The sequence below is a fragment of the Rhinopithecus bieti genome, unplaced genomic scaffold (assembly GCF_001698545.2).
Source record: "Rhinopithecus bieti isolate Rb0 unplaced genomic scaffold, ASM169854v2 scaffold_28066, whole genome shotgun sequence".
Lineage (NCBI taxonomy): Eukaryota > Metazoa > Chordata > Mammalia > Primates > Cercopithecidae > Rhinopithecus > Rhinopithecus bieti.
This window is the reverse complement of record NW_016813021.1, coordinates 950,607-963,141: the sequence shown is the minus strand read 5'-3', so window position 1 is coordinate 963,141 and position 12,535 is coordinate 950,607. Positions and strand designations below refer to the sequence as shown.

General features: G+C 40.7%; 1 protein-coding gene across 1 annotated transcript in view; it reads right to left on the bottom strand.

The window, feature by feature from the left end:
* DSCC1 (DNA replication and sister chromatid cohesion 1) overlaps positions 1 to 12,535 on the bottom strand; it is a 21,809-nt gene that overhangs the window by 7,667 nt on the left and 1,607 nt on the right. Inside the window, exons 2-7 of the mRNA XM_017847597.1 lie at positions 10,893 to 11,061; positions 8,137 to 8,271; positions 4,800 to 4,890; positions 2,699 to 2,837; positions 1,881 to 1,933; positions 885 to 1,039 (exon numbers count right to left, since the gene is read on the bottom strand). Of these exons, the coding sequence (XP_017703086.1) occupies positions 885 to 1,039; positions 1,881 to 1,933; positions 2,699 to 2,837; positions 4,800 to 4,890; positions 8,137 to 8,271; positions 10,893 to 11,061 (742 nt within the window). The remainder of the gene's footprint in view (positions 1 to 884; positions 1,040 to 1,880; positions 1,934 to 2,698; positions 2,838 to 4,799; positions 4,891 to 8,136; positions 8,272 to 10,892; positions 11,062 to 12,535) is intronic.

Sequence of the window (12,535 nt, the reverse complement as noted above, 5' to 3'; positions counted from 1 at the left end):
AAATAAATAAATAAATAAATAAATAAATAAATAAAGTGATTTAAGCAGGACATTCATCTGATCTGACTGGCATTTATTTATTTATTACTTTTTTTTTTTTTTTTGAGACAGAGTCTCGCTGTCACCCAGGCTAGAGCACACTGGCATGAACTCGGCTCACTGCAGCCGCCGCCTCCCAGGTTCAAGGGATTCTCCTGCCTCAGCCTCTTGAGTAACTGGGATTACAGGTGCCCGCCACCACACCTGGCTAATTTTTGTATGTTTAGTAGAGACGGGTTTTGGCCGTGTTGGCCAGGCTGGTCTTGAACTCCTGACCTCAGGTGGTCTGCCTGCCTTGGCCTCTCAAAGTGCTGGGATTACAGGCATAAGCCACCACACCTGGTCTGACTGGCATTTTTAAAAGATCATTCTAGTAGCACCACAGAGAATGGATTGGAAGGGAGCAAAAGTAAAAGTGCAAGGGGCCTGCCTAGGGATGCTATTGCTGTTTAGAGGCAGAAAATCAAGGTAGTCTGGACTAGGAGAGGGGTGATAGAAATGGTGAGAAATGGAACAAAATGAGATACACTGAGTAGGAAGAGGGATTAAGAGGAAATGGACCCAAGCGATCTTATAGAGGTGATAGATATGTTCTAAAACTGTATTGTAGTGACAGCAACTTACTAAAATTATTAAAAATATTTTAAAGGTGTAGTTTATAATATGTTAAGTATACTCCAATACTTTATTGGGTTTTAAGGACTATGTGATGGATTGGATGTACATGCACTCCTAATGGGTGTCTAGGAAAAGAAATTGGTTCCAAATTCAGCTCCAACTCAAGTATCATTCACCTAGTAATTAATCATCTGTTAAAGTAAGGTGTAAATGTCTATTGCTATTACCTTAAGCTGATCAAGACTAGTTATCATTCCTTCAGGAACACTCTGCTGCCACACTTCTTGAAACTCAGCGAGATTGAATTTCACTGCATTCTGAAGTAGCATTTGTGCTGTTGTTCTGCATATTTTATCAGCATCCAACTCAAAATAAACTTCGCCTAAGGAAAAGGTATCAGATAGTTTCATATTATCATCTTATAATTAAATACTATACTAACGTTTCCTTTTTTTACTGCAGTTTCTTGAAAGGAATTATACACCTAAACTCACTTACACAACCCCGTAGTTGGTTTTTTTTTTTTTTTTTTTTTTTGAGATAGAGTCTCGCTCTATCTATCACGCCAATGCACTCCAGCCTGGGCGTGATCTCGGCTCACTGCAACCTCCACCTCCTGGGTTCAAGTGATTATCCTGTCCCAGCCTCCCATGAAGCTGGGGTTACAGGTGTGCACCACCACACCTGGCTAATGTTTTTTATTTTTAGTAGAGATGGGTTTTCACCATGTTGGCCAGGCTTGTCTCGAACTCCTCACACCTCAGGTGATCTGCCCACCTTGGCCTTCCAAAGTGCTGGGATTACAGGCATGAGCCACTGTGCCGGCCTTTTTTTTTTTTTTTTTTTTTTTTGAGAAGGTCTCACTCTGTCGCCCAGGCCAGAGAGCAGTGGCACAAGCAAGGCTCACTGTAGCCTCGACCTCCCCAGGCTCAGGTGATCCTCCCACCTCAGATTCCTGAGTAGCTGGGACTACAGGACTGCACTGCCACACCCAGCTAATTTTTGTATTTTTTTGTGGAGACAGCGTTTTATCATGTTCTCCAAGCTGGTGTCGAAATCCTGGGCTCAAGTGATCCACCCATCTCAGCCTCCCAAAGTGCTGGGATTATAGGTGTGAGCCACTGCACCCAGCCAGAGTTCTTATTTTTAACACCAACAGGCTTTAGAAAGGTATGCCAGTTTTAACATATAAGAGTTAAATGAGAATACTTTCCAAATCTTACCTTCATCTACATATTTCTTCCCATAACATTTAAGACAGTGTTCTATCATTTCCCTGAAAAATTTAAAACACCCATTTGAAAAGTTATAAGCATTTTTATGCACTATATTTTAATCCCACTGCCAACTCAAAATTAAGAAAGAAATTTGATATTTCAAATACTAAGTGATTTTGGTTGCCAAATATTTTATTTAAAGTAGGAACTAAAATATACTGAGTAGCTACTATGTGCCAGGCCCTATGCTAAACATTTTAACATCAATTATGTAAGCATACATTTATTATTATAAAATAGCTCAAACATATTATTTCCTTATTTATTATTATTTATTTTTATTTATTTTTTTGAGAGTGCAGTAGTACGATCTCGGCTCACTGCAACCTCCACTTCTGGAGTTCAAGCAATTCTCCCGCCTCGGCCTCCCAAGCAGCTGGGACTACAGGCAAGCACCAGCACGCCCAGCTAATTTTTGTATTTTTTAGTAGAGACTGGGTGTCACGATGTTGGCCAGGACAGTCTCGATCTCCTGACCTCATGATCCACCCGCCTTGTCCTTCCAAAGTGCTGGAATTACAGGCATGAGCCACTGCACCCGGCCTATTTCTTTATATTTTTATGGCCAAAAACAAACAAGATAATGCACATGTATTCACCCCAGTGACCAAAATTCCCAAATCTTCTTTGGTTGTAATTTAAACATTTCTCAAAGATATCAAAATATAACTATTGTAGTTTATGCCCTGGGTTTAATTCCAATCTGTAAAAGAACTCCCTTCCCCTTAAGGAAATCTGGATAGACAAGAAATTAAAATACTTACTCTGGCTCCAATGGTCCAAGTTCCTGAAGGCATGTATTCAAAGGAACTTTGTTAAAAGACCATGATTCGGAATCCACAAGCTGAGTTACATGATTCAGAAGTTTCATCTCATAATCAAATTCAAGAATCCTCCAATAACCTACAAATTGCATAAGTTATATTTACCAAAGAACTTTTTTTTTTTTAAGGCAGGGTCTCAACTCTGTCTCCCAAGCTAGAGTGCAGCAGCGTGATCTCAGCTCATTGCAACCTCTGCCTCCTGAATTCAAGCAATTCTCCCATCTCAACCTCCGAAGTAGCTGGGACTACAGGCATGCACTATCATGCCTGGCTAATTTTTGTATTTTTAGTACACAGGGGCCTACCATGTTGGCCAGGCTGGTCTTGAACCTCCGACCTCACACGAGCAGCCCACCTCGGCCTCCCAAAGTGCTGGGATTACAGGCATGAGCCACCGTGCCCGGCCCAAAGAACATTTTATGTAAACTAGCTAATAGATTGATAAAGTCACAGCATACTCTTGCCCACTGCAAAAATGAGACAATAGGCTGGGTGTGCTGGCTCACTCCTGTAATCCCAGCACTTTGGGATCCTGAGGCCAGGAGTTTGAGACCAGCCTGGCCAACATAGTGAAACCCCATCTCTACTAAAAATACAAAAAATTAGCTGGGCACGGTGGCACACACCTGTAATCCCAGCTGCTCAGGAGGCTGAGGCACGAGAATTGCTTGAACCTGGGAGGCCAAGGTTGCAGTGAGCCACAATTACACCACTGTACTCCAGCCTGGGCAATGGTGAGACTATCTCAAAAAAAAAAAAAAAAAAAAAACTATTCACTTTCTGTAAACAGTGCTTCTTTTTAAGCTTTTCTCCCAATCATTTTAAATTGTTTCTTCAGGGAGATCAAGTTGTTTTTCAAGAGTACTTTACATATGACTAGCTTTTCTCAAGTGCTTGCTTTCTTCTTCTTTTTTTCTTTTTTTCCTTAGAGATGGGGTCTTACTCTTGCCCAAGCTGGTCTTAAACTCCTGTGCTCAAATGATCCTCCTGCCTCAGCCTACAGAGTAGCTGGGATGTTAAAGGCACATAGCATGGCACCCTAATTATCTCAAAATAATCTTGTCATTCTAAACAGAAATTAGGAAAATCTGCAGTTGGTACAGTCATTTCATTAGAGTATCATACAAATGAGGTAAAGGTCATAGGTTCAATATTCATGATAATCGCTGCTGTGCTGCACTACCATGGTTATAACTCTCATCACAGCTATCTTGCAGAGGCATTTCTATACTCATAAAGAAGTCCAGCTCACCAAAGAGATGATAGACTCTGAGGTACAATGTGGATGAGGGCCAAGTTAAGGGCTGGGCATCATAAAGATCCCTTTCCTATTCCTGTGAGAGATTATGACATGCCATTTTATTTATTTATTATTTATTTGTGATGGAGTCTCACTCTGTTGCCCAGCCTCGGCCTCCCAAAGTGCTGGGATTACAGGTTTGAGCCACCACGCCCAGCCTGGACCTTTCTTAATCAAACATGGTTCTTCCTTTACCATTTAATTCAAAAAAGTTGGAAGGAGTCAAAGTGTGATTAAAGTCACTGGTAGCAGATTGACCTCATGTTAAGATGATCACATGTAGTCTCTATCCCACAATGAGAAAGACAAATATTACCATCTTTTCTTTTTTTAGACAGAGTTTCACTCTGATGCCCAAGCTAACGTACAGTGGTTCCATCTCAGCTCTCTGCAACCTTTGCCTCCCAGGTTCAAGCAACTCTCGTGCCTCAGCCTCCCAAGTAGCTGGAATTACAGGCATGCACCACCACACCCAGCTAATTTTGTATTTTCATAGAGACAGGGTTTCACCATGTTGGCCAGGCTGGTCTCAAACTCCTGGCCTCAAGTGATCCACCCGCCTCAGCTTCCCAAAGTGCTGGGATTACAGGCGTAAGCCACTGCGCCCGGCCCAAATGACACCATCCTTAAACCCAAAAGAATATTAAATAAACTATATGGGTAGGGTGAAGATGTCCAAAAACTTATCTCCCTTACGATGGCCAATGTCATCATTGTTATAATAGCAGTAAGTAACACTACCTCCAATCTCACAGGCATTTAGAACTTGTAATTGGGTCATTATTTCTTCCTCACTTGCCTGAATTTGATCAAGCAAATCTTCAGTTGTATACTGCAAAAAGAAAAAAATATTTTAAGACCTTTGAAGAATATTTTGTTTTTAGATTTCTTGCTGAATATTGGGGAATAAATACATGAACAGATTAAGGCAATATTTATGCACTAGCTCAGTTTCTTTTGTTAATGTATAATGATTTCTACACAAAATCAATGGATATCTTAGAAAACAAAGAGGTAAATCTTCATGACACTGGATTTGGTGATGACTTATTAAATGACACCAAAAACGCAAGCAACAAAAGAAAAAGTAGATCAACTGAACATCATCGAAATTATAAACTTTTGTACTTCAAAACACTATCACCACAAAAGGACAAATACTGTATGATTCCCCTTATCTGAGGTATTAAAAGCAGTGAAATTCATAGAGATAGGAAGTAGAATGGTGGTTGCCAGGGGCTGAGGGGACGCGGAAACGGGAGTTATTGTTTAACAAGCACAGAGTTTCAGTTTGAGAAGATGAAAAAGTTATAGAGATGGATGGTGCTAAAGACTGCATACCACTATGAATGTACTTGATGCTACTGAACTGTATACTTTAAAATGGTAAATTTTATTTTTTCTTTCTTTTTGTTTTTGAGATGGAGTTTTGCTCTTGTTGCCCAGGCTGGAGTGCAATGGCACGATCTCAGCTCACCGCAACCTCCGCCTCCCAGGTTCAAGTGATTCTCCTGCCTCAGTCTCCCGAGTAGCTGGGATTATAGGCATGCGCCACCACGCCTGGCAAATTTTGTATTTTTAGTAGAGATGGGGTTTCTCCATGTTGGTCAGGCTGGTCTCGAACTCCCGGCCTCAGGTGATCTGCCTGCCTTGGTCCCCCAAAGTGCTGGAATTACAGGTGTGAGCCACCCCACCTGCCCTCTTTTTTTTTTTTTTTTTTAATACAAGGTCTCATTCTGTCACCAGGCTGGACTGCAGTGGTGTGATCATGGCTCACTTGCAGCCCTGACCTCCTAGACTCATGTGATTCTCTCACCTCATCCTGGTGCAACTATGCCCAGCTAATTTTTAAAATTTTTGTAGAGACAGGTTCTTGCTGTGTTGCCCAGAATGGTCTCAAACTCCTGGGCTCAAGCAATTCTCCCACCCTGGCCTCCTAAATTGCTGGGATTACAGGTGTGAACCACTGCCCCCAACCCCAAAAATGTTAAATTTTATGTTATGTATATTTTACTGCAATAAAAAAAAAGCAAGAAAGTCAAAAGACAGCCCACAAAATGGGAGAAAATATTTGCGAATAATATATCTGATAAAGGACTTAAATCTAGACTATCTAAAGAATTCACTTACAACTCAGTAATAAGACAAATAATTAAAAATCAGGCAAAGAAACTGAATAGGCATTTCTCCAAAGATATACAAATTGTCAATAAGCCCGTGAGATGTTCAACATCAATGGAAACTAGTGCAGCCACTCTGGAAAACAGTATGGCAGCTTGAAAGCTTATACAGAGTCACCACATGACCCCTCAGTTCCACTCCTAGGTACATACCCAAGAAAAATGAAAACATAGGTCCACATAAAATCTTGTACACGAATGTTCACAGAAGCATTATTCATAATAACCAAGAAGTAGAAGTTACACAGATGTCTATTAGCTGACAAGTGAATGAATAAAATATGGGTATGTCCATAAAATGAGATATTATTCAGCAAAAAAAGGAATAAAACACTGCAGCCGGGCGTGGTGGCTCATGCCTGTTATCCCACCACTTTGGGAGGCTGAGGCGGGCAGATCACCTGAGGTCAGGAGTCCAAGACTAGCCTGGCCAACATGGTGAAACCCCATCTCTACTAAAAGTAAAAAATTAGCTGGGCATGGTGGCGTGCACCTGTAATCCCAGCTATTCAGAAGGCTGAGGCAGGAAAATCACTTGAACCCAGGAGGTGGAGGTTGCAGTGAGCCAAGATTCTGCCATTGCACTCCAGCCTGGACAAGAAGAGCAAAACTCCATCTGCAAACAAAACAAAACACTGATACATGCTACAACATAAATGAACCTTGAAATGATTATGCTAAGTGAAAGAAGCCAGTCACAAAAGGCCACATATTATATGATTCCATTTATATGAAATGTCCAGAATAGGCATATATATAGACAGAAAGTCTATTAGTGGTAGCCTAGAGCTAAGGGGAAAGGGGAAAGAAGAAGTGGTACTGGAAGGTGACAGCTAAAGGCTACAGGGTTTCTTTCTGGGGTTATAAAAATGTTCTAAACGTGATGGTGGTAATGGTTTCACAACTCTGTGAATGTACTAAAAAGTATTCAATTGCACACTTTAAAATTGGTGAATTGTTTGGTATGTGAATTATATCTCAATAAAGCTGTTACCAAAAAAAGTTTTAGAAAGAGCCCATTGGAAAAAAAGGGAACTTCTAGTATAAACATGGTCTTCATATACCAGCAGAGTTCTGTAATTTTTACATTAAAAACTTTAAAACTGGCCGGGCACGGTGGCTCACGCCTGTAATCCCAGCACTTTGGGAGGCCGAGGCGGGCGGATCACGAGGTCAGGAGATCGAGACCATCCTGGCAAACACGGTGAAACCCCGTCTCTACTGAAAATACAAAAAAATTAGCCGGGCGTGGTGGCGGGCGCCTGTAGTCCCAGCTACACAGGAGGCTGAGGCAGGAGAATGGTGTTTACCCGGGAGGCAGAGCTTGCAGTGAGCCGAGATCGCGCCACTGCACTCCAGCCTGGGCAACAGAGCGAGACTCCACCTCAAAAAAAAAAAAACTTTAAAACTGGTTTTACTTTGTTTGTATTTTCCATACTTTCAGGAATTAGTTAATTTTGACATTGGAGTAAGAATACCTCTCCATTATGTCCCCTCTCAAGAGCATCTAGTCATATTTTTAAATTAAATAAAAAAATTTTTATCCTCAAAAAACTAATTTTCAAAAGTTAAGAATATGAGAAGCTTTTAGCTATATAATGGCATTATGATATATAGGATCTGCCTTAAAATACTCCAGAAAAATTTAAAAGATGAAAGGATAGAAAGGGGTTAGAAGAAACAAGACTGACAGGACATTAATTGTTCAAGTGAATGATGAATATATGGGGTCATTATACTACTCTGTCTGTTTTGGGGTATGCTTGAAATTTTATAACTTTTTTTAACACAAGCATTTAACAGCTATATAACATAAATTTTAAAAAGAATGTGACCATTAAGTGCCTCTGATTATAGTTGTTAAATTCCAAATAAAAAAGTGAAAATAAGAGTCTTACTTTTGAGCTATTTGAATCCTTCTCTTTTTGACTGTCAGGTCCTTCATACGGATTTTCCATCAAAAGTTTCTTTAGCTTCTTTAACTTAGGTCTACATCTTCTTAATTCCCAATAATTATTAGAAAAACCAAAGATCTGGAAATTATAATATATTATAACCTTTTAGGGGCCATTCTAAAGGAAAATTTCATACAAAATTCCAGCTTATTAATCTGCCCCTCAACAAGTACTGAGAAAAGGAAGCCCCAAGGTATTCCGCTTTGTATCAGGAAGGTATTTTCCAGCCATCTCAACTAGATGGATGGGCATCCTCAAGACCATCTTTTCAGATCCCCTTAATAAGATACTGTCAACATTGTAAGAATCAATGATTGTCACATCTCAAATATACTCTGAAAACTAGAGTATGCCCAGAAAAAATGACCAGGATGGTGACAATTCTCCAAACCAGGTGGAAACAACTAAAAATGAATATACTTAGGCAAAAAAAAAAAAAAAAAAAAAAAAAAAAAAAAAAAAAAAAAAAAAAAAAAAAAGCAGAAAATAGAGAAAAGGTATTATCATAGTCTTCAAATAGGGACGTTAAAGGGAAGAGGGAGTGTGTTCCTCATGTCAAAATGAGGCAAAAGTTAAAGGAGAGATTTCTGTTTAATGCAAGATCTTTGTACTGTTTAGAACTGCAGCTAATTCCTCTGTTTGATTTGTGAAATAGTGAGAGCCTACCACTCAAAATCTAGTTGATAAGAGGCTAGAGAATGGATGAGTATCTGTTATCCTTGCCTGCACCTACAGGACTTGCCTAGTTCCTAGCACTGAGTAGTTGCCCAATAAGTGTTTCATAAAAGAAAAAAAAAGGCTAAACTGGATTACCTTTGGGATGCCCTCCAACTCTGAAATGGAAGGACAGGGGATGCTTCTACTTTCAAACTAGGATAAGGCTTGATGGACAAGATGAGGCCTAGAGCCTGAAGGAGATGTTGCTGAATCTAAGGCCTCCCAAAGAAGAGCTTAAGGACCAAATCTGACAGACTGATTTTATCCATAGTTAAAAGTGGTTTGCTGTTTTATGATCACCTCAGGAAAAACAAAGCAAAACAAAAAAATGGCAGCCTTCTGGCTACATCCAATACACAGATATTGTGGTATGCTTTTGTGTGCTGAGGGAGGTTTGGCATAGTGTTTCAATTAGATGCCAACATTAAAAAAATTAGATTTCACCCCAAAAATCTAAATTTCAAGAATTACTTGGAAAAAATAAGTCTAGCAATGCTGGGCCTACTTTCCCACAAGGCAGCTGAGTAGTGGCCGTCCACCTACTTGGGGATTGTGTTTTGCAATTTGCTGTAGACTCAACCACTCCCTGTTACTCCTGGGTATCTACCACCATTTATCAACCCCAGCCTATTTCTTATGTAACCCCTTTAAGCATATGAGGTTCAATCACGAATATGGCTTTGGTTAGTGGATCCTGAAGTTTTAGCCAATCTCAGTACATAGAATTTCCATAACAAGCAAGAGCTCAAAGATTCTTAGAGATATTATTATGCCCTCACAAAAACACCTACAGAACACATAAGCGATGAAAAAATTACTTTTTTACAATAGGATGAACTGCCAATATTTTTAGTTAATTACAATGAAAGACTTAAAACCCTATAAAAACCAACCTAGTATATTTACTGGATGTTCCTCTGTTCTAGTAACATCACATGAATCACTGAAGCTTCCCAGCATTTTCCCTTCATTCCTCTCCAACTCTGTATTTAAGGATATAGTTGGCCTAAAGTCATTCTCAAAGAAATAAGGGCTATGCTTGGATTGTTACATATGTAACAGACAGAATGGAGATTTGTTTGGTTACTGCCATCAATATTCTCCAAAATAATTAAAAATTTGTTATACTTGGTTACGGATATTAATGAACTAAACAAACTTCAAAGCTAAGAAACACGCTTCCTTCAAAAACTCAAATTTCTTCATTTCTTTTTTGGAGACAGAGTCTCGCTCTGTCGCCCAGGCTGGAGTGCAGTGGCGTGATCTCAGCTCTCTGCAACCTCTGCCTCCTGGGTTCAAGCAATTCTCCTACCTCAGCCTTCCAAGTAGCTTGGATTACAGGTGTATGCCACCACGCCCGGCTAATTTTTTGTATTTTTAGTAGAGACAGAGTTTTACCGTGTTGCCCAGACTGGTCTCAAACTCCTAAGCTCTGGCAATCTCCCCACCTTGGCCTCCCAAAGTGCTAGGATTACAGGCGTGAGCCACCACATCTGGCTCAAATTTCTTCATTTCTTCTTCTCATAAATATTATCAAATGAACCAGTTATGGTTTGAGGGAGTCTCCTTTCAAAACATATCCGCAGCAAAATCTACTAAAAATAGGTAGGATTTTTAGAATGAGTCATTGAATAACAAACTTTGCACATTATAGAAAAAAGATCAAATTGTCTGGGACTTGAAAATCAAAATAGGAAAAATCAGACAAGTTCACAAGACTCCAACAAACAAGCAACTTGTCTTGTGAACAGACAAGTTCACAAGACTCCAACAAACAAGTTCACAAGACCCCAACAAACAAGTTCACAAGACTCCAACAAACAAGCAACAAACAAGCAAAATGCTGAGAAATTCAAATTTCTTTAAAGAACTTCTTAGATTCTCCTTGATTATAGATTTTACACGTAAAGTTTTTAAAGACCAAATTACCATATCTCTTTTCATTCTCAGACTTTTATAAATCAGAGTACAGAAAAGAGCACCTCAGTGTGAATAATGTTACAGTGTGAATCTTCCTTCTTCAGCTGGTCTGGAGTTTTACAACCAGGAATGAAAAGCAACATATTGGAAGTGTCCGCTATCTTCAAGTCGTATGTTTTGTCTTTACTGCACAGCACAGCTTGCTCGTCTTTATCACCACGAATCACAAGACTGTAGCAAAATGGGGGGAAAATACATGATTTATTGACACTCCAGTAGACATTTTCATTATAAACAGTTCTCAAACCCTCTAGGCTTACAGAACTTAGAATTAAGTTTTGATGCTGCCTCTGCCCCCTGCTAGCACAATGATGGATTCCACACAGCAAGCATTGGGCTAAGTGAGAGCCACACAGACGGCCTACCCAGAGTCTCATTAAGGAAAAATAACTAAAGATGGGCAAGACAGATCCATAGAGGCCAAGAGGACAAATGGCACTACATGGCATCTTTGTGCAAACTGCTGGAAAGAACATAAGACAAAGCATCCTGAAGCCTCAGTCAAGCTGTCACAATTTTCTACAACATGCTAAAGTGGTACTTCTCAAATGTATGCATAGGCATCTTAGAGAATGTTGTTTAAAAGCAAAGTGGGATTCAGTGGGTCCGGGATGGGACCCAGGGTCCTGTATTTCTAACAAGCTCCCCAAGAAAGGCCAAGCTGCTGCTCCTGGTACCACCCAAGTGTCATCCTTGTTTTGTTCTGAGTATCCCCTCACAATCAAAGCAGCACATCCTGGCCCAACCATAAGTTGTGTTGCAAAAAAATTGAGACCTTATGAAAAAAAGGATGCAGTGGTGAATGAAAAATATGAAAAGGATATGTTTACAAACTGGACTAAACTAAAGACTTTGACAAAGGGATTTTGTCACAGCTGAAGAAAAGCAAGGACGCCGTGGCTCATGCCTGTAATCTTAGCACTTTAGGAGGCTGAGGCCAGAAGATCGCTTGAGAGCAGGAGTTTGAGACCAGCCTGAGAAACATAGCAAGACCCCAACTCTACAAATAAAGTTAGCTGGGTGTGGTTGTGCACACCTGAAGTCTCAGCTACTCAGGAAGCTGGTGGGAGGATCACCTGAGCCGGAGTAGTCACGGTACCATCATGCAGTGAGCCATGATTGTGCCACTCCACTCCAGCCTGGCTGACAAGAGTGAGACCCTGTTCCCACCACCCTCTTCCCAAAAAAAAAGATAAGAAAAAAGAAGGAAGAGGGAAAGGATGAAGGTGAAGAGGAGGAAAAGGAAGGACTAAAGACAAAGATGATGGCAACGACAGGAGGGTTGGTTCTAGCAGTTTTCCTTGTCTGTAAAGTATTTAATACTCCTGTGCGCAACCCGTTTCTTTTGAATAAATAATAAGAAACCAGATGCCGGGCGCGGTGGCTCAAGCCTGTAATCCCAGCACTTTGGGAGGCCGAGACGGGCGGATCACGAGGTCAGGAGATCGAGACCATCCTGGCTAACACGGTGAAACCCCGTCTCTACTAAAAAAAATACAAAAAACTAGCCGGGCGAGGTGGCGGCGCCTGTAGTCCCAGCTACTCAGGAGGCTGAGGCAGGAGAATGGCGTGAACCCGGGAGGCGGAGCTTGCAGTGAGCTGAGATCCGGCCACAGCACTCCAGCCTGGGTGACAGAGCGAGACT